This window comes from Opisthocomus hoazin, chromosome Z, assembly GCF_030867145.1.
Source record: "Opisthocomus hoazin isolate bOpiHoa1 chromosome Z, bOpiHoa1.hap1, whole genome shotgun sequence".
Taxonomy (NCBI): domain Eukaryota; kingdom Metazoa; phylum Chordata; class Aves; order Opisthocomiformes; family Opisthocomidae; genus Opisthocomus; species Opisthocomus hoazin.
In genome coordinates this window covers 25,703,103-25,728,890 of record NC_134454.1, presented here as the reverse complement: position 1 = coordinate 25,728,890, position 25,788 = coordinate 25,703,103, and the positions used below count along the sequence as shown (strand labels likewise).

General features: G+C 40.7%; 1 protein-coding gene across 5 annotated transcripts in view; it reads right to left on the bottom strand.

Moving 5' to 3' along the window:
• ADAMTSL1 (ADAMTS like 1) overlaps positions 1 to 25,788 on the bottom strand; it is a 466,061-nt gene that overhangs the window by 22,711 nt on the left and 417,562 nt on the right. For all 5 annotated transcript variants that reach the window (XR_012761943.1, XM_075411537.1, XM_075411538.1 and 2 more), the window contains 5 exons: positions 24,566 to 25,706; positions 18,988 to 19,115; positions 15,406 to 15,534; positions 6,952 to 7,131; positions 4,923 to 5,057 (listed from right to left, as the gene is read on the bottom strand). Coding sequence is in view for 4 of the 5 variants with exons in the window: in XM_075411537.1 (XP_075267652.1) it covers positions 4,923 to 5,057; positions 6,952 to 7,131; positions 15,406 to 15,534; positions 18,988 to 19,115; positions 24,566 to 25,706 (1,713 nt within the window). In the remaining variant the exon portion in view is untranslated. The remainder of the gene's footprint in view (positions 1 to 4,922; positions 5,058 to 6,951; positions 7,132 to 15,405; positions 15,535 to 18,987; positions 19,116 to 24,565; positions 25,707 to 25,788) is intronic.

The following is a 25,788-nucleotide window of genomic DNA, read 5'->3' as shown; positions in this document are numbered from 1 at the left end:
AAAAGGGGATGGGAACAAGATTCCAAATAACCACCTAGGCTTTTCCCCATAGATTCACTCCTCTCTTCATATTGCTATAATAACCATTATGCTTCAAGACTGGCATTTCATCCAAAGCATAAAACCAGCTTACAGGCCAAGAATTTACATAATGATAGCATCTTCTCTTTTGATCAAAAAGATTGCTGCTCTTTTTTTTTGCCAAAATATGAACATTTCATCAGGATACAGTGAACTTTAAAAATATACATTGCAGCAATACACAACAGATAGGCACTATCTGGAGCTACCATTATCGGAATATTTAATTTTTCTCGGATGTCTTCTCTTTTTAAAGACATTGCTTAAATGTTGCACTGTGCCAGGTAAGAGCTAGATTTTTTTGTTCATTTCAGATCCTAGCCATCTGAACTGTTTGTGCTCCTACTTCTCGTTCAATTCATGAGTCTGTACTGCTTTCCCAAATAAAGATGCATCCCTTCCCTTGCCTGCCTCATAAATGCAGTCCAAAACATTTATTTAATTGCACACAATGAGCAAAGCAGCAATCCCTCTTCCTCCAATATGCATATCCTCAAGTGCACACTATGTATGTTTTCAGAAACCAAAACACATGATGAAGATTTCTGAAAAAACATGTGGGACATAAATCTGAAGCTTTGGGGAAAAATATATCAAATGTTTTCACAGACATTTTCTGTGCAACTCAAAGAGCTCATCTGCAACAAAATATTTGAACAAAGCAACAGATGCCAAGAAACACTGTGGTGTTACAAGCAGTGAAAGTACGTTCGCCTTTAACCTTTTTTCCTTCATTGTGGCATTTTATAGGTACTCCTACATTTCTGTCTTCCTAGAAACAGTAATTTCTGACCTACCTTCCAATGTTCGTACAAGAATCCTCACTTAAATGCAATTCACATATGTAAGTCAAAGTCATTAAAGCTTCAGCTTTCACTGTGCCACACACCTGAAATAAATACAGTATTCTTCTGTGCTACAGTAAGGAGAGGTTTTTATACCGTATCTTGTATCTTTTGACAAGTCTGATGAGGTTTCCAATAAGGTCACAATAAATTTGAGAAACTGTAGTGAATCCCCACCAGGATTTGTAGGATCCTCAGACTTTCTCACTGAAATGTCTTCAAATACAAGAAATGATGAGCTTGAACCCAAATGAAAACAAGCATACTTGATAGGCCCAAAGCCTTTTCTGCAGATGTGTTAGAAGTCAGGAACACTGGCTCCTACAGCTTCAGTTTTGCCAAAATTAACATTTACAAAGCAGAAGACCCATGTAAACGTGTCCAGGCAGTTATGTAAAAAATTTCAGTGATATTGGTAGCATAGATAAGGAAACTCTACTGAAAATGCATGAACTTAGGATGTTCCTTTAATTCAAAAAGAGAATTCCACCAAGTAATCTGGCCTTATAGAAGTCAAATAGTCAAAATATTGTTAAAACCCAAAAGTTCCTATCAGGTGACAAACATGAATTTCTACCTGAGGAAAAGGGCAGAGTTTCTCATAATACTTTCACTACCAACATTCAGGAAACCTGTATTCAAAATTTAAAAAGTCTCAAAGACAGAAGCTTTAATAAGATTAAGATCTAATGTGAAATCTTTCCAAAGAAATACAAATTGGTGTCAGTCCAGAAATTTTCTGTGTTCTATGTTTTGTGTGATATAAAGTCTTCCTGTGTGCCTACCTTCAACCATGGATGTCAGAAAGTTCATGACAGTCTGTTGCTCATTAATAACTGTCAGTTTGTGCTACTGAAAAACCTAGAAATATTCCCAAGCTCAGGGGTACTCGCGCTTTGAGGGAAGTCCTATCCTTCAGATATGTAATTGAAGATAACACAGAAGTGTCTACTACACAACCTGACAACAAATGTGAGTGATGGAGAGGACTGTAGTACTCTACACGTACTTCCAACAGTTGTGAAGGAGCAGGATAAACATCAATCTGTGTAAGCCATGATCTACATCAGACTCTCTAACCAGGTGATAAGTTGGGCCTAGAAAGCTAACCAAAATGTCAACAGTTCAAAGAAGGAAGTACATAAGACAAAAATGGTCCTGCAAGCTCATGCAAAAAGGTGTTTTACGTTAGATCTTAATGGAAGGGTTGCTGACTCCAATGGGCAGGGCAGCATGGGTCTTTAACAGATCTTATCCTCTGCTTCTAAAGTGAAGACACACTGTATGACACACAGCTGAATGACACTTAACAAGGAAAAGGAAGACCTCCAAACCAGATATTTGCTTCATGGTCCTGACCTTTCCCTTCTGCAAACCCCCCTGAAAGTTATGTAGAAGAAACCCATAGGAGCTGACACCAGGGCAAGTTCATTGCTTCAAATAGTTGAAATGACAGTGGAAGCACTGCACAATTCAAGTCTGTAAAAGCAAGCGCACAGCATGTATGATAGTCTAGAGGCTCCTCTCCTTTCAGCTTGGATTGTTAACTGTTGCTGTATTTTATACAGTTGTTAATTTCTAAACAAGTCCTTATTTGCACCTTTTATCTTCTGTTGCTGTGCTAATATTTTCTGGTTTGTTCGAGGCACAGAACAAGTGTTTAACAAAGTTTTGATCTGCATTTTTCTTAAACCCTGGCAAACCCATACCTGAATTCATTCAGACTTCTAACATAAATTTTCACCTTTGGTGTCTTTTAACTCCTCTAAAATATAAAGTTTCCCCAAAGCTTACTTATCACTACTTTTCTTCACACTTCACTTTGCAAATGTCCTATTTTCATTCTTTATTCAACAAATCCTCATATGCTTTGGTTTCCAAACATCAGGTCTAATTCAATGCCTTCTGAGTCCCAAGAGATGCCAGTGCCTGCCAGCAGACAGACAAGGGTCCCTATACATAGTAATTTATGTATCTGAAGTTCTTACGTGGGGCATCCAGAGTATATAGAGCAAATACCCCAACATAATCAATAATGAAAGACCTAAAAGGATTAAAATGAGTTGGCTGGGTGGCAGAATAGAAAGAATTAGTGGACAACTAATTGCATAGTTGAAAGATACGCAGATTTTGTTTCCCATGCAGCAATATTTCAAGCAAAGGCTGATCATGAAGGTATCACAGTAATCCATGATAAACTTAGCCACAGTGTTGGAAGACTGTGGAGAGACTAAATTTTGGAATAAATATAGAGTCTTTGATTGCAGTCCATACTGATATTAGTTTACAGAGTAAACTAGATGTAGATTAGAAAAAAATATCTGTGAAATGAGTCCTTTTTAATTTTTTCAGCAATAAGTATTCTCAAAGTGGGTGAATCCAAATTCCTTGGTACAAGTACAGACAATGTATTTAAGTAACATACATGGAAGCTGAATGCTTTTTTCATTTGTTTCAGTGATGGAACATGATGTGGCACACCAGACTGTCACTTTCTAATTGATTGGATAGCCCGTTCCATGCTGATTTTTCATTAGAAAAAGTCTCTCAGGAGATTTCCTTAGGTTTTAATAATACAGACCTCAAATTTAGGTCAGTAAAAATTCAGTGAAGTTGAGGGAATTGCCTCAAGAATGAAACTGGTTTGCTATTTTGCTATTAAGATTCATGGAGTTTCCTTGCCCCTGAAGTGAAATGGCAGGGTACAGGGCGAAATGGACAAATGAAATTAATTTAGAGGTGGTTATATATGAGCAGTGCAGAACACCCTTTGTGGTTCAGTTACTGCTTTCAAACAATAAAAAAATCCCTACAACTACTACAGACCTCTTTTTGGAAACCTGAGAGGAAATGGATGAAACAGGAGTGTGACCCAGTCTTACAAGAGTGAGTACAATAAAACCATACTCAAAATGATTTATTCAATGCTAATAAACAACTTCAGATATTCCCTCCACCAAGGACTATTTCAGTGCAGTTTTTGTGAAAGCAGAAATGTAATCCAGAGCTGTATGCTAAAAGCCATTGCAAAAGTATGCAGATGTCAGCCCTGGGGAAAAGTAAGCTGCACAAAACTAAAAACATAAATGGAAAGCTCCCACTGTGAAAATAAAATCTTAAAATTGCTACTAAATGTAAGAAAATAATGTTTTGGAATGTAGTAACAAGGCCATTAGAGAAGCTGTCTGCCTATCTGGGCCTGACAGTAAAGGCTCAAGATCAGCGTGAGAAATGAAATTTTAAAACAAACATACCCTGAAATTTAGAAAAGGATGAGATTCTCTTTGCACACAAATCACACCCACCGACCTGAAAAGAGTTGACAGCATATAACAGAACTTGCAGTGTAAAGAGGAGAAAGCTATATGGAAGGCAGAAAAAGGATGAAAAAAAGAAAAGCATTTCATTTGGGATTACTTCCTTATTCGCTTTGCGCAGACATTGATTGTGTGATATAATAAAGAGGAATAAAATGACCAGAATGAAACAGAGAGCTTGCAAGAGACAAATGTCATGAGCGACAGGCAAAACTCTAGAAAAGGCTCTGAAGAAGGAGGATATACAATATGAACAAGAGACATACAGAAGACTAGTACCAAAATGCAGAAGAAAAGAAAAAAAGAACAACAAGCATTTCTGCTTTTAGATCAGCTGGCACTCCAGTTTGTCATGTCTTGTGTTGAATGAGATTGCCAGCCCCTCAGAGCAGGGACTGTCTCTTACAGAGTGTTATAAACCGTGGCACAATGGAGCCCTTACTCTGCAGGCAGTTCTGGGGCATTACATTAATAAAAGGACCTCCTTTTTTTAAATGAGTTTCTGAGTTCTGAGAACAATTGGCAGTGATTATGACTGACAGTGTGCTGTCGGTTTGATGCCTTTTGTTCCATGGCTGCATAACTGGATGCATAACTGTAACAGATAACCCTATGCATAACAGTAATCTAAACTCTAAGCCCTCTTTAATCTAAAAAAATTTTAAAGCACTAGACTTACCAATGAGAAGAGAGTTTCCTGGACTGATGGTCATTTTTGTTCCTGAAGGAGAGGTCAGCACTGAATGAGTGCTGGTCCCAGCACTGGAGAGCACTGCTGACAAGTCTTCTAGGTAAGGAAGAGGCCGTGGAGGTTCTGGTAACAGATTGGGAAACTGAAGTGATGAGCAACACTATAGTAGAAAATATCTCAGAGACATCAAAAAAAACCACCACCAGCTATTGCTACATGATTTGCCATGGTGTAATATTACCATTTCAGAAGGGCAGTCTAAGCAACTTTGAGGAACTACTAAAGGTATGTTTTGCCTCATGTTAGGTAAGGCACTAGAGAAACTATTCAAATAATATCTGCATCAGTATGATCACAAAATAAAAGAAATTTTGTCTTAAGCCTACCATGGCATTCTGGCTGAATCTCTTCATATGTGACAAAGGTACACGGTATCAGGAGGTGCAGCAACTTGGATGAAAGAGCAAATTTGTACAGCATAGAAGCTGAATCAAATGTCCATGGCAGTCAGTGGAACATTTTTTAATGCCTGCTACAGGCTGGATCAAGCCCTGATTAAATACGGTTATAACCCTGCCAAATCCTGTGGTGTACTTAGGCAGAGCTCCAAAGGACTATGAGTTCAGAGCTCAGGAGGATCAGTCTATGCTGAGAACTGCAGGATTTAGTTCTTTACTAACCATAAAGCTATTTTAAAAATTGATTGTGTTGCCTATAATTCCAAATTCTGTTTGCCATGGAAATGATGGGATATTTGATTTAAGTGAATGGTAGCTTCATCCCATTTCAATTAGAGCACGGCACACACTAAGCGAATTTTCTATTGCTGATCACTTTCATCACCAGAATTATGAGTCATGGATGCTTGAACTGTTTCTTTCCATCTAGAAACTGAAAATGTGATTTGCCTACAAACACTTGCAGCTTAATTAACTCACAGTAACTTTAAAAACTACGCCATTTATGAAGATCAGAGAAGGATTTAAAGATCATGGAAGATTTTATTTTCAGGCTGAAACCCAGCTGATTTTTTTCCCCAGATTTTTTAGACTGATTTTCTACAGCCCAGCTGATTTTTTTCCCCAGATTTTTTAGACTGATTTTCTACAGCCAGTATGGATTCACAGGGGAAATCATGTGAACATTCATAAAGGGTTTTTAGTGTTGTCTGTGTAACTGAGAAACCACACTTTAAAACTTCCTCTGAAATATGCATCATCCACGAGGCCTGTGCTTACTCTACTCATGAAAGATGAGAGCTGTAACGGATGCTTTAATGGTGTTGCACTAATAACAGGGATTAGATTTCAAAATTTGACACTTCGCTGTCAAATGCACAGAAGCACTTACAAAGTTCAGCTGGATCATTCATCTGCCTGACATGGAGAAATTATATAAGGTGTGTTACTGGGAAAGGAAACCCCTTTCCCACACATCCAGTTATCACCAGGTAACACTTCCACTCATACTTCACAGCTGACATTGTCTTTTCAAATCACCTAGATGGGCTTTCTGTCTGTTATTTAGAAACCCGAGAAAAAGTAAACTTCACCCTTCACTGAACTTGGGAAGTGTTTTTTAAAAGCATGCTGGCTTTATGCATCTGTTAGGTGTGAAATGGGCCAGTATCAGACAGTCTTGTACGGACAGGTTGCTCAGCAGAGAAGAGCACTTCACAGGGAAAAAGTGGCATCATTTTCATTTCAAATGATCCACTTTAAGAAATAGTTAATAAATGCTTTTCTTAGCTAGTAAGTCTGAAAGAGTGAAACTGAGTATCTCAGGACTGGGAGGTGCAGTCCCTGTGCTTAGACATTTTCTCCTTATCCACCTTCCTTTTGCCATCACCTTGTTTCAAATGATGTTGCCCAGAGAATAAATACAGACTGATTGTTTTCTTGGAACAGGGCTGCCTTTATGTCATTGCCTCTTTCCACGTCCTCTGATTAGTTCTGCAGGCTAGATGTGCCAGCAGCCACATTACTATTGTTGCAAGTGCAAAATAACCTGGACTTACCAAGAACCAACAGCTGGGAGCTTTCAGTTACCTCCCCACGAAGGTTGGCTGCCTTGCAGGAGTACAACCCCTGATCTGACAGAGAAACATTTGCAATTAGCAGCAACCCATCATGCAGATGGTGAGTAGAGGACAGCTTGACTTTGTTCTTATACCAAGTAACTTCTGCTTCAGGAACACCTGGAAAAACATTGACAAAACTTAACACAAGTAAGATAGTGCTTGTTAAACAGTGTTATGGTTGCTACAGACAAAAATGTTAAGATAGAACAATTAAAACAATATTTTAATATAATTTTTAAGTGACATTTTTTACAGTTCAGAAGTGTTTAGTCAACTCTTTCACACTGTCTGCATTTACATTTCTTAGGTTCCCTGTGCGACAGAGTAGAAGCATTAAAACCACATTCAAGTCTTCCCTTTTAGTGTCCCAAAATTTATTATAAAAGTGAGCTCTGAGCTCATCACTATTAAAAACAAGCCTCTATTGGATGAGAACAAAGGTTAATCTAACCTAGTATCCTGTCTCTGGAAGAAAACCATAAACTGGTGCCTCTCGCAGCCTCCCACTAATTTCAGCTCAGGAACTTTCTGAGCCAGAAGCAGTTTCTGTGCAATTAGGAGTACTCTATGGACTTCTCTTCTATTAATTCATCCAATCTTCCTTTTTGAAATTATGCAAAGAATTAGTATTTACATCTTCAGAAAAGGAGTTTCACTGGTCTCACTAGGAGTCTTCAGACAACAGGTTGTTACACATTCATAGCCCAGTGTAGGAAGAAATGCTTCCTTTTGCGTGCCTGGATCTCAGATAGAGCTATCTGTCCCTGTTGGGTACCCTCTTGTAGGCGTGGGTTCTTATGTGTAGCTGGCAAGACCTTTGGTCTTGCAGTAGACAGTATTTCCTTGGCATAAGGATTTCTATCTTGATTTAAATTCATACCAGATCAGGCAATTTAGTCTCCTGGACTACTAAAAAATTGGTTCACGTGAAATGGTGTTGGAAGTCTCAATAGATGGGATAGACTTGTGGAGCTATGCTGGGGAAGAAATGATACAATGTGAACCCATGGCTGCAACGAGTAGCACATCACTAATCCCGGTAGCTGCTGGAGTGCATGATCTCTCATTAGCAGTACCCTCTATTTGTGGGAGGCAGATAGTCTCTTTCACATGAACAGGCAGTTTCCTCCTGTTTACTGTAGATTAAGGGCATTGTACAGGCAGTTATTCTTAAGTATCTGCTACCCACCTAAGTCCTTCCCTGACCTATGTCATGGCAACATGTTCCTCTGCCCATTGCCAGTACCTTTCAGTTTGTACCTCCATGACAAAAAAAATAGCTCACTCTGTCATTTCTGTGGCCTTGGCGTTAGTAATATCTCACTTAGGCTGTGCTCACTGAGCACAACCACCCATTCTTCTGTATTCATAGTGACCACCTGATTGCAGGTGTCTCGCTAATCATGTGCAGATGGAAGTTGGAAAGGGAGATTTTCCCTATTCTTCCACATCAAAGCATTGTGGCCTTTTTTCCACCTCTCCCAGAGTCACCTGGTGACTTTGCCAAGACATCTGGAATGAGTATGTCTGATCTTGGCAGCCAGAAAGGAATGCTGAAGCCCCGTAAGGGCAGAGGGTCTCATTTGCGTTCAGAAAGTAGCAGAAAGCAGGCTGTAATGGACTGCAGGGTTTTTCTTACCTTTGCCTGAGGGTAAATAGCATATGCTAATCTGGACCCTTCATGATAAACCCAGAGAACAAATCATTCTTGTCTATGATGCTGTTTTCCAGAGGCTTACCCTTGTTTGTGTTGCTACAACTCAGCTTTTTCAAAAGGATGGACTGTTGGCCTGTTCCTGACTGCCCCCCCCCCCCCCACTGGGATAGGACCAGTACACAGCTCTCCATCTGGCTACTGCTCTTTGACCTATGTGGCATGGGTGGGCTGACCACCACTTAAAACCTCACTCTGACTTTTTCCAGAGCATCAAGGCAGAGTCCTCAGGGGAGTTCAGATAACCACTGGATAGCAAAAAACTCCAACCCTTGAGTTTATTCAAGCCTATATGTTTATTGTGTTTCCATTGTGGAGAAAGGAAGTCTGTGAGTTGAGCTCTGAAAAGCAAAGGAGAGAAAGTGGAGACTCTTCCAGTTCTGCAGGCCCTGAGATGGAAAAACACTCACATCCCAGCACTTGTCTTCCCAGTGCCACCCTAAGGAAGGGATGATCCACTCTCTCATGCAGTCTAAGCTCCTTACAGTGCACAGGTTTTCACATTATGGCTATTGCTGAACTTCAACATCAAGAAATGTACCTCAGAAATAAGCAATCACAAGATCATAAAATCATAAACCTTTCCCCAATTACAACAAGGGCTCCTCTTATTTCTTTGTTTTGAAGACTAAAATTGGGTAGACCTTTGAAGTTTTTCTTGAAAATAAAGGAAGATAAGTGCAAATAGTGGGAGAAGAGGAAAGGATGAGGAGTGCTGAAGAGGGTAAAGAAGAAGGTGTGTTCTTCCTCTGTCTTTGGTGTGAAGCTTCCACACTAACAGGAGATTATTTGAAACTAACCTGGAAAGCTGTTCCTACAGTTTGGCTTAGGGAAGATAAGCAGCACACGTCAGTGAGCAGCAACTTCATTTTCCCTTGTGGTTCCACCTTTAGTGACACATATAAGCCTCAAGACAGGAACAGGAGGCAGCCAGCACAGGGATGAACAGACACATCATTGCATAGCATTGCCACAAGGGGTAGTAAGAACATTTCAATCAGTTTTGCTGGGTAAAGGAGAATGAGAGAGGACAGAGGGCTGAGTGTGTTTCCTTTGCAGAAACAATCAGACACTGAAAGTTTGAGCAGTGCCAGCTGGAAACAAAACTCACTTTTCTGGGCAAATGAGACTTGAAGTGGTGAATAGTCACCCGCGTCTATTCTTCTTCAGCTTTCCCCACCATCACTGTGCAAGTATCCAGCAAAAAAAGGCTACCTGGGATATACAGCAAGCAGAACTGTGCATGCCAGTCAGGATAATTTTCCTAAACCAGGAGCTTTTGGGGAAAGGAAGCATAGCAATACAAGAATCTGGCAGTGGTGACTTGTTTCCAGTGCCACTATATTCCTGAAATAGTGACTTGCATGTCAAAATCTGGTATAGCTGATGAACAAACACGGGTCATAAAGAAAGGTAAGAACTAGAAAAATATAACCTCTAGCATATAAATGAAATACAGAGGAAAAGAATGTTTAGGAGAGTTGAAAAAGCTGCAAGCTGCAACATCAGAGAGAGAAGGATGTATAGGGCAGGATGGTAATATATTTTAAGTCACTATTCCAAACCTGTTCTGACTCAACAGTGACTAATGGTACATGACACTTTATGGGCAAGTCCTCTCTTAACAGTCTTATGGCCTGAAGGATACCATGGGCATACTGGATCAATGGGCTGAGGCCAACTGTATGAGGTTCAACGAGGCCAAATGCCAGATCCTGCACTTGGGTTGCAACAACCCCGTGCAATGCTACAGACTTGGGGAAGAGTGGCTGGAAAGCTGCCTGACAGAAAAGGATTTTGGGGTGCTGGTTGACAGTCGCCTGAACATGAGCCAGCAGTGTGCCCAGGTGGCCAAGAAGGCCAAGGGCATCCTGGCTTGTATCAGGAATAGTGTAGGGGAGGTGATCGTGCCCCTGTACTCAGCACTGGTGAGGCTGAACCTCGAGTCCTGTGTTCAGTTTTGGGCCCCTCACTACAAGGAGGATAATGAAGTGCTGGAGCGTGTCCAGAGAAGGGCAACAAGGCTGGTGAGAGGTCTAGAGAACAAGTCTTATGAGGACCAGCTGAGGGAACTGGGCTTTTTTGTTCTGGAGAAGAAGAGGCTGAGGGAGGACCTTATTGCTCTCTACAGCTACCTGAAAGGAGGTTGTAGTGAGGTGAGTGTTGGTCTCTTCTCCCAAGTCACTAGCGACAGGATGAGAGGCCATGGCCTCAAGCTGCATCGGGGAGTTTTAGATTGGATATTAGGAAAAATGTCTTCACTGAAAGAGTGGTCAGACACTGGAATAGGCTGCCCAGGGAGGTGGTTGACTCACCATCCCTGAAGGTGTTAAAAAAACGTGTGGATTTTGGGATATGGTTTATTAGGCATGGTGATGTTGAGCCAATGGTTGGACTTGATGATCTTAAAGGTTTTTTCCAACCTATGATTCTATGATTCTATGGAGGAATGCCCTGAGTACTAGACTTTTAAAATTGGTTCTGCCTTTCACGTCCAACTTCATTTTCAATAATAGCTTGGGCCAGACTGATTGAGGCTTCTGATATTGTAGTCTGCTGAACTCAGCATTATACAGGTATCCACAGCAGGTCAGTCTGATCTAATTATTTAGCTAGAATATGTAGTCTAGGATTAACAGAAGGCCAAGATGCTGACACGAGTGGCTGATACAGGAGTGTCTAATCAGGAACTACTGTCCTTGGGAATGAAGTATGTCTTGGAAGAGTATGTAAGCTAAGTAAGATGAATTTGAACAAGTTTGAACTCACAGCAGAAGAATGATAAAGAGTGCCCTTACATGAACTATCTTCATTATAAGACTAAAAATCACAGCCCCCGAGTTGGAGACCCCAGCCCAAGCAGAGACCCTGATTTACCGAACATGTGCAGTAAAATGGGAGGATGCTGCTGTGACTTTAAGTGGAGACAAAACATATAAGGAGCAATGGGGAAAGAGGGTGGTTAAGCGTTACTGTAAAAGTACTGATAACTGTTGCTCGACCAGTATAAATGTTTAATGCACGTTAGCCAAAGGGTGCTAGCTTTGTGGAGTTACCACCTAGCACCCACCTGCACAGACATGAAATAAATTGATATCTCATCTCTGTATGCATATACATGCATAACATGCATGTATGCATCATATGTTGCAAACCGGGTGACAAACTCTGTGAGACAACAGTATCTGAATGAACAGCTCTACAATTTAAGTGCTGAAATCAACAGAAATCTTCCTAGTGGTACTGATGTGACCCAAATAGCTCCCACATCCCATTTGGAAGTGAAATTCCCCACGGCAATCAAATTGCCCATACCAGAAATCCTGCTGGCTTTCTGAAGCTTGGAGAAAATCCTCCAGTTGGAAGTCACAGGCATCTGCAAAACTTCTGCATGACTTTTGTGTGGGATTTCACTTAGGATTAGTTTTGGAGAAGTCTGGGATTGACTGCAATCACCTAACTACATTAAAAATATTCCTTCACCTGTACGGACAAAGTGGCGATGTTATGTCAAGTGAAATAGGGCTGATTTTCAAGCCTGAACAAAACCACACCGCCATTTTTGTGATATAACCAAAATAGAGTTTCATCCTGACATAAGTCATACCAGGGGCCAATTAAACTCTAGTGCATCCAGGACGATCTTGTTTTCCTTGTCTTACATCTAATATCTATAGATTTCAGCTCTGAACACAGATTTTGACAGTGCTTAAGCCTTTCATAAGAAATTAAAGAGCAATATCAAATTACTCCCTACGCTCTGGTAATGTTCTCTTTCATTATCTCTTGTTTTTAAGAAACTTTCTCCAGGCTTATCAACACCTGTCAGCAGCAAGTTTATATTTCTGTCCCTTGACAGCAAGAGCAGCTTTAGAAAATGTCACAACTGATCTTTATACTTAATATTTCTCTTATAAATATTTATTCTGCTCTCCTGCTGACTCTCAGTAAAGACATGTCCTTATATGAGCCAAGACATCAAGATCCAAAACACACACCGTCCTATTATACAGACTATACAGCACAGTCACAGCAACACAGTTTATAACGATGAGATTAACAGACAACAAATTCTGATCTGCGACAGCTCTCAGTTGCTACACTGGCTCAGAGCATCCTGAAATGACTAGAGGGAGAGTACTAGATGGAAAAAGAACATAGCTTTACAAAGCAAAGAGTTTTTTCATTTAGATAAGTTTCCACCTAATTTCTGGATATGTTAGTTTGCTTTCTAATTATGTTCACTTCATTTTTACACTCTATTTTCTTTTTTATTACCAGACATTATTGCATAAGTCATTGCACATTAACTTACTATGATGTGATGGCTTTTTCATTGTTGATGCCTTCTGGGGAACTTTGGAAACTACATAGCTCTAAAGTTCATCTACTCTGAAGATTACACTAGGATACAACACATTTGCTGACTGAAGCAACAGTGCATGTTACTCTTCTCCTTAGAATTGATTATTCTAAGCAGAATGATCAAAAATATAGTAAAAGGTTGGACAAGCACAACACTGATGCTAAAACACTAAGATTGTTCTTACATTAGAAGGAAATTGTATTTATTGTCATGTTCTTTAACAGGTTTTGTGAGATGGTATACTTTCCAGGCATAGGTGAGACAGCTGACAGAAATCACACTGTTCATTGATCTGTCCCCGTATGTAGCTTTTTTTAAATTGCAGTTGAATTATTAGGACTATTTGTATGAAAATAGGATTCTAGTGCTTATAAAATATTTCTGACCTCATTACTCACTCTCTTATTCCCTGCGTAACATCACAGCTTGTGGTTTATTACTTATCATAATTTCAACAGTATTAGCCTCTGGTGTCAAACATTGTTGACATTTGCTGCAGAGGCAGTAGCAGAATACAAGCATCTATGATTAAAATTATGATTTAAGCAAATTTCTTCTGTCATAGAAGGATCCAATGCACAGTAATGCTACTAGATAGCATAAAACTGCCTTCTGGGAGAGAAGATGGTGATTCTGTTGTGACACTGCTAGAATTTTCCATTGTGGATGTACATTGTCATACTAGCTAGGCTTCACAAAATTGCTAGAGATGATATTCCTCTCAGAAAAGGCACTGAATCTGTGTCCCTGACAATGCTGTACTCCCCTCCCGTAGTTTTCTGATGCTACAAGAACTGTGTCAGCTTTACTCAGCCACCTCTTGTTCTTTTCATGATGTCTGTATACTGAAAGGAAATGGCTGCATTTCTTAAATCAGCAATCACTGTCTACATCTGTGGAGCCTCCCCATCTGCAGCTGAGAGAACCCAGACAGAGAAATCCAAAATAATTTATGTTCATACAGTACTTAGTCTCTTTCACACACTCAGTCAGTGCAGGTGACCACGCAGGGCCATGGGGAAAAAGAGAACAGTTCTCATCTCCTTTTTGCTTGAAAGACAGTGGACATCAGTCTGATTGCAAGGGAGTGTCCGGTGTCTGTGTTGAGAGTGCAACAAAATTACCGAATTTACTTATTCATGAACCACTAGGAAAAATGATACTGTGTTTTTCTTTCATTAATCCCACTGAGAGTAATTAATAATTTGGGATCCCAGCCTAATGTTTGAACAGCTATTATGCATGCTTTGCTAAAGGACAGATGACCAAACAGTGAAACTTGAGCCAAATACTCGTTTTATTTAAGAATCTGCATAGGGGTGTGTTTGGCAGCACTTGAAGAAGCAAAGCTGACAACCACTAAGTGCTTGAAACGAGTAGGAAGTGTAAGAAATGCACGACATTGGTATATATGCAGTGCAGAAGGTTATGTGGAGTCATCTGAAGTAGCTGCTAAGGACAAGAAACTAAAGCAAAGGTCTCAGGGACTTCATACAAGTCTCCACTGCAGATAGTTGTGTAACACTCAGCATGGCTCACTTTGTGTTTTCTAAACTGCTCCCCTCCCTTCCCATTCCCCCTTATACTATGCATGAAAGTGTAACAAATCAAACATGTGGCCCTGGGTCTTTAGAGATTTCCCAGCTCTCTTTCTCTTCCTCCTTCTCTCCTTCCCGTACCATCATCATTCCCACCAACAGCCGTAGGTCAGCAACACATAGATCAGGTCAACCTTTTGTAGTCAGTATTGGTAGGAGGCAAACTGCCGTTGTAAGAGTGAGGGACATGCAGTCTTCAGCTGGAAAACAGTTTCAGGGAGAACATTGTTCCAGCAGAAATCCTCTGAATTCCTGCACTCCCAAGATCAAAAAAGAAAAATCAGAAAAAGTGTGTGCTAACATGCCCTGAATTTGAAAAACGACAGTTCGGCAGGAATAGAAGGAACTAACTGGAGTGGACTTTGCAAACCCAGTCAACGAGGAGATGAATCAGTCCACGCTTGTATATTCTCATCAAACACCACCAACAGGTAGGAATGCGTATCAGTTTTGTTGTATCCACATTACACGGTGTATCTCTAACAAAGATGCCCGTCGTATCATCCCAGACCATTCTTCTGAAGCTGCTGCTAGTGTTCATAAAAGGAGGACATTTTCTACGCTAAGAATTAATGGAGGCAATGAAGTTTGCCTGAATCCTGGGAAAACCTTGCAGTTTCACCCAGCTGCACTTGGAGACACCAACTCAGCAAAGAACCCCACAGAAGTTTATAGCCAAAGGCACCCGCATGAGAGACCAAGTAATTTCTCACCTGCAACCTGGCAGCTGATAGTAACATTTGCTCTTTGGATTGTTTTCACTGTGCTTCCAATATCAACAGTGACAGCAGGTGATTCGGTGTTGATCACAGTAGCTCTTGATGCCTTTATCAGTGGCTTTCCTGTATAAAAGAAGCACCACAGTTTATCAGACCAAGCACACTGGACTTGCATGGGACATATGGCCTGGGACACTCTGTGTGAATGTACCTACACAGCACAGGTGAATAAGGGAAAATGCTGGAGTAAAAGGCCACCTGCTCTTTATAATATTACAGTGTCACCAAATTCCATGGGAAAAGCTATCCTGGAAAATGAGAACCACCTGAGTCAATAAACAACCGTAGAAGTGGAGCTGCAGCAAGATGTTTACCTGGTACTGCAACTAAAATACCACACTTTCCTGAAGACCAAACATAGGGAAAAGAAGCCTGAGTGATGGCTACAAGCACATGAATAGAGCAACATGCAAGCTGTTTCTACACATCGATCATGTTTTCTTTAACCTATAGTGGAAACATTTGGATTGGGAAGACCAGACCACAACCAGAAAGTTTTCTCATAATGGCTAGCATAAGAAGATGAGGGACATAAACAAGCTCCTTTTTGTCAGATAACCTGTTCAATCTAAAGCCTGCAGTAACAGTGTTCTGCATTATTTATCTCTGGCAAATATACCTGCTTTGCCTGCAACAAACTTTTCAAGTTGTTTTCAGTGTGCTTCCAACATCAGTGACAGCGAGTAAGTGGGTCAAGGTGTTGCCCTGCTGTTGTGCTTGTCTACGTGGGATTAGTTATGGTGTTTTCCACCATCAGAGGCTCGGGGACCCTTCTGTGACCTTTTTGGCAGGGACAGTGTAAAGGCATGCCTACATGACACAAAACAGCTCAGAGATACTTGGGCTTATCTCTGAGAGAGGGGGGTGAAGCAGCAGAGCTGACAGAGTGGGGTTGAGGAACCCCCACTCCCAGCCAAAATGCTTTGCAGGCAGGATGTTGGCAGGAGGGGCAGAACATGATGATGCCACTTTCAGTGATATGGGACTTGGCTGTTTTTGACTCAGTGTTGTATTGTGAATCTTATCTTCCTCCAAAAATCTATAAACATTTTTTTCATCCCCTTTAAATAAATGGTCAGACACAAAACAGGTTCAGATATAATTTGCATCAAGAAGCCATAGTTTTAGGCTAACGTCTACCACTGGTTTAATTTGTGTGTTAATCTGGAGGTGAATGAGGAAGACAAGATGGAGGTGAGAGAAAGAATTTGGTTTCATTGAGCTCATGGACAGTGCTGAAAATTTAATTCAACACGAACTATAAATTGCTCCATACAGCTGTATTTCCAGGGCTTTTAAAAGATGCCTTTCATCTGGAATTTCTGTTATATCAGTTGGGTTTCTTTCGCTATTTTTTTAAATTTTTCTTTTGGTACTTTTAATGCCTAAGAATAGCAAAGTAAAATATTACATTTTATTGTTAAAATATCTCCAAAAGTTTTGACACTTTGTGGCTAAGCCTAAAGAAAAGAAAGAAAAATTCTTCAGCTATCTATCAGCCTTTTATTTTCCTGATTGGGTTCTAGAATCTCATCAAAAGATTAAAAAGCTATTAGCTGTTCAACCCATAAACAAGTAGCAAACCCCTGAGAAAAATGGAAGCGTATTCTACAGTCTTTTTTTCCATGCATGTGTTAAAATAATCAGAAAATTCTTCAATGAAATAAGCTTTCGGCCCTGCTCCTGGTCCCTCTAAGTATGGTCTCAGCTTTCCAATTTTTTTGGAGAAAGTACTTCCATTATGCCAAAAAGGTTGTTGCTTTGTTTCAAAAATTGCTCAGTATCTAATTTTGATATTTATAGCCTCGTTTCATAAGACATTCAGTTCTTTGCCTTGCATGTGAGATGGAAAGGTATACCAGTTCCTAAGCAGAGTTCAGCTTGAATTTGGGATGCATGAACGTTACCTCATCTAAAAAGGCTAAACTGCAGCCTAGATAATTAATTATAACCAAAAAGCCAATATCCTGCGTGTGCCACATATACACCTATTGCTCTGTTTATTTTTCTATAGCTTCACACAAAGTTGTCTCCACAAATTACACTGTACAAAGACCATGGCTTTTAAACTCACTGGAGCAATATGGACAGAATAGCAGTTCTGAGTGATGATTTTTTAACCCTATGTTCAGCTTCTTACTAGTGCAACACAAGAGGCTTACTGTGAAATCGCTTCTTATAAAACTCTATACTGCCGTAGCAGCAGGACCACTGCCCTGCTGCCTGGGATTCAGCAAAGATATTCCTGATCTGCAGTAGTGCAAAAAGGATCAGTCTCTTCATTTTTGCCTACATGTAACACATAGCTCTGATGCAGACCTTCCTGTTTCATCCTGAGGGATTCAGCTGTTCTTCTAAGCGACAGACAAGGTCTCTTTCCAGTTGGTTTACTGATCATCAGAGCTTCACTGCTGGCCATTACTGCATTCTTAGTTTTTCTTTATGCTCCTCTTATCTGAAATTTTCTCTGTGGTGTAAAAACCTCAAGCTCATCAACACCTATTCCCTCCTCTAATCATATGTGGCTAAATTGGCAGCTGATGCCAGATCCACTGTCTGCATGCTGGAGGTCTCCAAGTGCTTCCACACTCAGGACCAGTAAACTGGAGAGGTCTGAAAAATCAATACGCTTTCCAGCGTTCCTAATGTGTTTCCTTTTGCCTTTTTGATAAATAGGGTCCTCCTCTAAGACCTCTCTGCTTCATTGCAGTCCTTAGCTGTCTCTTCTGTCCCTTTGTCTTACTGAACAGCTCCTCATTCACATTTGCTGCTCTGTCCTTCTACTAGTCCTGATGTGGTTGTGAGCCTGCTGAAGCTGCCTGCCAAAGAACCCTGAAGCAGCTAGACTCACACACTACCTCTCATTTCCCTTGGCTTTTATTTGGGTGAATTGTCTTTAGAAATGAAATCTAAATGAATAAAAGATATTTAGTCTGCTTTAGAACTTAATTGTTACTAGAGAATCATAAACATAGAAGTTATTTTTTTGTGAACCTCTATTTGCCAGCAATTGAAACAGTGTCAGCCATGCTCGTGCCACAACAGACTGAATATGATACAGGGCTTGATCCTGCAAGGGGCTAGCTCTTCAGCTCTGGTATTTTTCAGGCTTGCTTAACGTAAATCTGACTAAGTCCTTCCATCAGTCTGTTAGGCTTGAAGAGATCATTGATAGGTTTAGAATGAAGCGTATGAATGGGGAGGCTTGGACTGCACTGCCCGTATAGGCTGTGGATAACCAGGATGAACACTGTCTTGAGAGCACGTCAGACGCAGCAAGTGAGAAAAAGCATTGATGTCTTGCAGAAATCCACAAATCTCACAAACTGCCTGCGAAACCTGGACTATGCCTCAGGGTTTTCCAGAGTTCACACCCTCTGTTTTCACCAGTGTACCTCTGCTGATCCACCTTGCCCACCCAGCATCTACTGCTGTCTCTTCACCCACAAATGATTTCTGTCCAGAACCACACAAAAGGCAGGCACCATTCTGCAGTCAGAGAGAGTGGCCTATTACCTGCTAGAGTGACAGCAATGGAGACCGAGTCAGATCCAAGGGCATTGGATGCATTGCAAGCATAGAAACCCACATCAGCTTCCACAGGCGCTAGAATCTGCAGGGAGTCATCAGGCTGAAGTAGCATCCTGGTGTAAAGCAGAAAGAGAGATGTAATAGCTTCTTAGTTTGTGTGAGCATGAATACATTTACAGGGATTTTTTCAGGTTTAGATAATTCTTTTATAGTTCAGGCCTTTAGTTACATTTAAAAGTCTATTAAGAAATGTAAAGTCTTACATTAAGACTGTGAGCTGTGACTACTTATATTAAATTTTAGTCTCATTCCCAGTTCTTCTACTGCTGGTATGTGTATCACAGAAAGACTGCTTAGTACTTAGGACATCTGCCCATGTTTTGTGAAACCTCCTCCTCTGTCGTGTCACTTCCTCCGTGTTGTTGAGTTGCCTAGCCCCCCTGCCTCCCAGTTCTGCAAAGTAGGAGTAGTAACAGCAAAGAATAAGCCAAATCGTTGCAAGGGAAAAATCATGAAACCTGCTGAAGCTAGGCAGAAGGAAGTGAACAAAAGGCTCAATGTCAAAGCCTGAAGCAGGCCCCAAATTCTTTGGTTGCTGGGCAGTTTGTACAAACTCAGTCGTCTCACTACTCCCCTAACAGTCAGTGAAGACGGAGGGGAATTTCTCTCATGAACTGCTTCTTCACAGTCTGTTTTTGTAGTGGTGTAACTCCATCAGGTCCTGACATAGAACTGTTTAAACAAAAATTCTGTCCATTGGCTCTTGTCAATGCTTAGGTTCTCTTATTTTCAGCACAGTATTTCATGATTATTGTTCCTTTCTCGTAATTATTTAGCTGAAACTGTTGAAAAAATCTAATGATAAATTACTTCTCTCATCAGCAGCTTTCAGCAGCTGTTGTACGTAAACTCTTAGTTAAGGCTGTGATTGACAGTGACAAGGGTGAGAGTTGGGGAGGTATACACCTGTAAAACACAAGCAATAAAAGTCTGCGCACAGACCCTGGAATGAATGAGTTCCTTTCTACTCCCACCCGCCCCCCCCCGATGAAAACTGTTGTCTCATGGACCAAAAAGCAGCAGATACTTGATCTTGCACAACGTTGTGGGTGGTAGATCTCTAAAGCAAAACAGATTAGGGCCACCCATCCAAACCTACTATAGAAAAAAATCCAGACTTAAAATTCTTTTTTGACCCTTTTTTGAGTAACAATAATTATTAATGAAAGGAAAGAGCTGCCTCTTGTCAACCAAGTTTTGCAAGTGTCTGGCAAAATGTACATTTGCAAAACAAACTTTAATCACTTTTAAATTGCATCTTTGCTTGCACAGCAAAAAAACCCCAATGGTTGAAAGAATTCCCTCCCCACTTCTGCTTTCAAGGATCTTTTCTTTCTTACCACTGGGTCATAAACAAGGCAGAATTCTAGTTAACCACTGCTGACAGTGCCAGCAACTAACAAATTTCTTCACTTTTAAAACTACTGTTAGCATGCATCAGTATCTCACATGCAAATTTTTTAGTTTAACACTGACTGGTTCAATCTCTACATGGAATTCATCAAAGCTTCAGAATTTGTCCCAAATTATACTATCACATAACAGTTAAAAGTTGTGTGTATTCTGCCTGCATGTGTGCAAAACAGTAAGTAGGCTGGTCAGTCAGTCCTACATCAAACAACCCCCTAAAAAAAGTTTTTAGAAAAGTTTCTGCCACTTTCAGGTTGAGGAAAGAGTTTGCTTAACGTTGCGCCTTGTAAAACACAAGGGATCATAATATGTTTACTGTTAATAAACTCTGCTGATGTAAATCTGTCTTTGTCAGTTTAAATCACCTGCAGATCCAGCACAGATATTTCCAGAAACAGAAACAGGTCAGGTAGGTACCTGACTTTAAAAAAAAAACAACTCCAATGCAGCTCCACCTTCCTATTTTTTCAACTGAAGTTTTAAAGTCCTTCTCTAGAAACAAAAATAATGCTGTCTTCTTTTCAATAATTTTTTCCTGTTATTTGTGTGTCATGATTTGGCATAGGCACTTTTCTTGAAAGCAGAACTTTTATTATCCCCCTTCATATAGCATGATTTTGGCTGGATTCCCTATTTGCTTGTAGGTTGCTATTTTTGTAAGGTATTGAGTTGCTTGTCAGTGGTGACAAAACTACCGGTTGTAGCAGTTCTTTCAGTCAGCAGCGTGTCTTCAGAATCTCATTTGTGGACTTAAAATAATACAGTTTAATATTTAGTCAGTCTCATCTTGGTTGCTCCACATGGCATCGTCTCCAAGACAAAAATGTATTTTACAGGACCTGCATCAGTGACTAACTCAGATGGCACCTCGCAAACACCTAACTCTGTATCACCTACTGTTTACATTCTGTTTCATGTCCATTTGTAAAATACATGTCTGGTTTGAAAAAGTTGAGTTATCAAGTACCTATGAGTTGCCAGTGATGGAAATAAAATACTTTCTATCATTTACAGAAGTCTCCAGACTTTGGTATAGATACTAGCAGCCTCTGAAACTGCACTCAGAACCCAGGCGGGTGTTAAACTGTTTAACCTTAGGAGAGAGTATGGATGCTCAGGTTAAAAATGCACTCAGACTGAATATGCAGACTCAAGTCAAGGGTCTTTTATTGGAACCACACAGATATTTTCAACTGCTGCAGCTTTTTCTGTCATATGTTTTCATTCTACTGAGTAACTGAAAATCAGCACTTTTTTGGGGCCTGTGTTATATCTTTTTGTGACAGTACCTAGACTAAAGCTAAAGAAATTAATTTTTGCAAGTGGAGCTATGTAGTGGGAGTTGTACATACTTTTAGGTGGATGGCACATCTCACGGAAGCAGGCAATTGGAATAGAGCCATTCATTGCTACATCACTGATCCAGACAAAATCCATGGCCCCAGTGCATGAAAATAAGTGCCTTTATCTCAGTATTTGGTAGTAATACAGATAGCTATCACCTGGCCTAAAACCAGAGCCTATGCTCTAAAAGTCACAATACAAACCAGATCCTCCTGGAATCTCAGTATATTCAGTAGGACACGAGCTGATGGACTTCAGCACAACGCTCTGACCTTCCTCACCAGAAGTTATCTCTTAGATACTAGTACAAGGAGGCCCACCTATATTAATTATCTTATTCCCGATAAGACAGAGGTGGGCTGGAAAACTGGTTTGTTTTCCATTCAGTGGCTGGAAAAGTATGAAGAAGACCAGCTGCAGAGCTGAAAGACAGCTCAAGCATAGCAAACACTACTGCATGCAGATGGTCTTGCAGTTTACAGCAGTACACTGTGAGACTGTTTAAACTGTGGCTTTCATTTACACAGCTGACTGGCAGCCAGCAAAAGCATTCTGAACCAAAACCAAAATACTGCTGTTAAGCAGCCAGCAAAACATCCACAACCCAGTTTTTATATGCACCATGATTTCTAAACTTCCATTAACTCTGAAGTTACAGATGCTAAGTATCTCTGAAGCCCAGAGCACTGATCATTTGCTCCCCAGCCCTCACCAACCTGGAGGAACCATAAGTGATGAGTACAGAAGGAATTTCATAGAGTGGAAATTGCCTCAAAATTTAAAGAAGAGTTGTCAACGAATAACGCTACTAACTGGCAAATAAACTGTACTTCCCTGAGTCTTTCTGATGGAAATTTTGAGCACATACTGTTGTTTGATAATGCATAAATACAACACAGCATTTAATGCTATTTCAGGGAAACTGAATGGAACAAAAAAGGTTGACCGGCATTGTAAAATTTAAAAAAAAATCCAAACTAAAATTTCAGAAATCATAAGACTGTTATATTGTCAGCTAAATGAATCTGCCTGTTGCTACATCAGGTCTGCTCATACAGTGTGAAAGAAACTTTGCTCATGAGTGTACTGTCCAGCTTAACCACATGTGGACTTTATGTAACCTCCATTCCCTTTCAAGATTACCATAGAAATCACAGTCCTTTCAAGTACAGAAAAAAAAATTCCTTAATGGCACAATTCCAACAGGATGTAACCACTGGCAATGGAAATCTATATATGAAATTTTTGGGGGGCCATGAAGATATTTTCACAGGAATGTGGCCAAAAAAAGGGATACTCTAGGCCCAAATCTTGATTAAGACTGCATGTGATTTCCACAGGAGATACATTCTTGCTCTTAGTGTCCCTTCCCCCTGCAAAATTTGCTGGTTTTTGTGTGAAACCTAATATACTTACTAGCCTTCAGACACAGAGAGACCAAGAAATTCAGTACATTAGAGAAAAGAACAATTTTGTCATGGTTCAGTTGCCAAAATGAGAAAGGAGCTAATAGACTAATTGTATAACTATGTGGAGGGAGCAATTGTACCTAAATCGAGATATTATTGGTTGATCCACAGGCACCACACTGGAAATTAATTTTTGCCTTGACTCCATCTTTTCTCATTCCCAGCTGACCTTATGACTAAATTCAAATGTCTTAGCTTATTTGAGTATCTCATGCAGAAAGAACCACCAACAGATCCCTGTACTGTTCTGTTGTACCATGTTGATTAATATAATTGCCTCTTGCACTCCCTGTCTATCCTTATATACCGCTTTCTCACAGAACAGAACGCGAACTTAAAATCTGAAGTATACACATGAGAAAAATGTATGTTGTCAACACAGTTAAGCATATCACTAGCATTGAAAATAAACTCTTTCTGTGTACCCTTGTACACAGACGAGTAACATGAGTGGTAGGCAGGTAAAGGTTACCTGAAGGAAAACCAGCATAATTTCTGTGGTATGCTGGTAAAGGCATTTTGTTACTCAACTTCTCAGGCTACACCTGGGGTCAGCACACAGCAGTTTGAACATATAAGGATGCACCATCTCATGTCAGAAGACTAAGGCTTAGAGGTCAGTGTGTTGAGACGACAGCACAGCTGCAAATAGCTGCAGAGTATGGTTCCACATTTTCAAGCCTCTATCAGAACACACACAGGGAATGATGACTGTAATACTGCTTCAGGCTTATCCTGGGGCAGTTTTACACAGATACTTGTATGGAAAGCAGAAGCCTCACTTAGTCTTCTGCTACGACAACAATGTCTGACAGACCCTGCTGGAACACTGGGAGAAATGCAATTCCTATCTCCCGCAAGGGATAACAGTAATAGTAATAATCAATAATCAATCTTTGTATCTTAAAACCAACCTTCATATAAGAAGCCTTCACCTTCAGATGGGAAAATATTCTAAGGCTCTCAGCCTCCAGCTGTGGAGTGCTCTGTTGACTATGTTAGGCACTTATCTGATTTAGTACTTCACCAACTCTTCTTTTTGCTTACTGAAACAGAAGTAAAGCTCCTGTTTACCACATCAGATTTACCCAGCATCCAGACCTTGCTGCAGAGTTACAGTGTCCTGTTTTCCTCTTCACGTGTGTTAGCCCTGCTTTATGCTATGAAATCACACTACAACAAAATATGGTTCTGTCCATGGGACTGGTAGGCAGTAAAACATGGAAATGGAAGAGTCAAAATATCAATTATTTTCTTAAAAGTTAAATAATATGTTTTACCTATCATTGTATTTCACCTCCTCTCCATTCTTAGCCCAGCTGATGGTGGGCTTTGGGTTTCCCACTGCTTCACAGTGAAGCAGCACACTCAGTGTGCCACTGGCTAGGACCACTGTCTGTCCGAGGTGAGTAACAACCTCTGAAGCAGAAAGCTGTTGTGCTGCTGAAATCTTTCGGAGGATGGCAGGCTTTTGATGAGGTCTGCGCAAGTCATTTGCCAGGTCTACTGAGGCAGGAAGAAATGCTTCAGCAGATGATGTCCTTAAGGAGCTGGTAAATCCAGAAACGTGTCTGTGGAGAGGGTACTCCACTGAGGTTGAATCTATTGTTCGCCTTGACGCTTTGAGGACAGATTCCTGGTGCTCCAGGTGGCTATTGAAAACCTCGTGAGCCAGCTGCACAACAAGCTGCTCAGTGTAGACATCTTTAAGCTCCTCAGGCTGTTGAGACAAGTTCCTTATGATATCATCCAAGCGTTTCTGCTCTGTGACCGTAGTAAATGGCAGGCCATGCTCCCGGCTCTGGTCCTCCTCTGAGGATGCATTTCTCTCTGTAGACTCCTGGGCTTCCCAGGATTCCAGATTTTCCCCTGACCAGCCCCTGTGCTGTAGCAGCCTTGAGACAATTTCATCGTACCGGCTGCTGGGGTCAGCAAGGTGCCCTCGCTTTTCAGCCTTACTCCCATTGAAGAGAATCCCATTGATACGTTTCTCATGTGCTCGCAAGGCTTCATTTAAGCTGGCCCTTTGCATGGCCTCTTCCTCCCTAATACCACCTGGCTGCCCAGCAATGATCTTCTTGTTGCTTCCAATTAGTTTAATTACAAAATGCTCCCAGGCTGGCCCTGCTTTGCAGGTGTATGTCCCAGTGTCTGAAGGCTTCAAACGATGGATTTTCATGTACCCATAGGGTGCAATGGTGATGTGAGCTGAGCTGATAAGCCTCTTGCCATCCTTCTCCCAAGTGATCATTGATTTCCGGAACCTCCTTGTGGGGCACCGGAGAATAACGGAGGTTTTGGGCAGCAGGTAGGCATACCCACCCACAATAAAGTGTAGTTTCTTCTGCTTCCTTGTCTGGATGTAAACTTTCTTTACAGCCATAATATGGGGGCTTTGCTTATGAGCTGGCCTGTTGTGTCCTGAAATATCATAAATACTATTAGTATGTGATACCATTAAACAAAACAAACACTTTAGTTTCATGCTGGCAGCATTTGAACC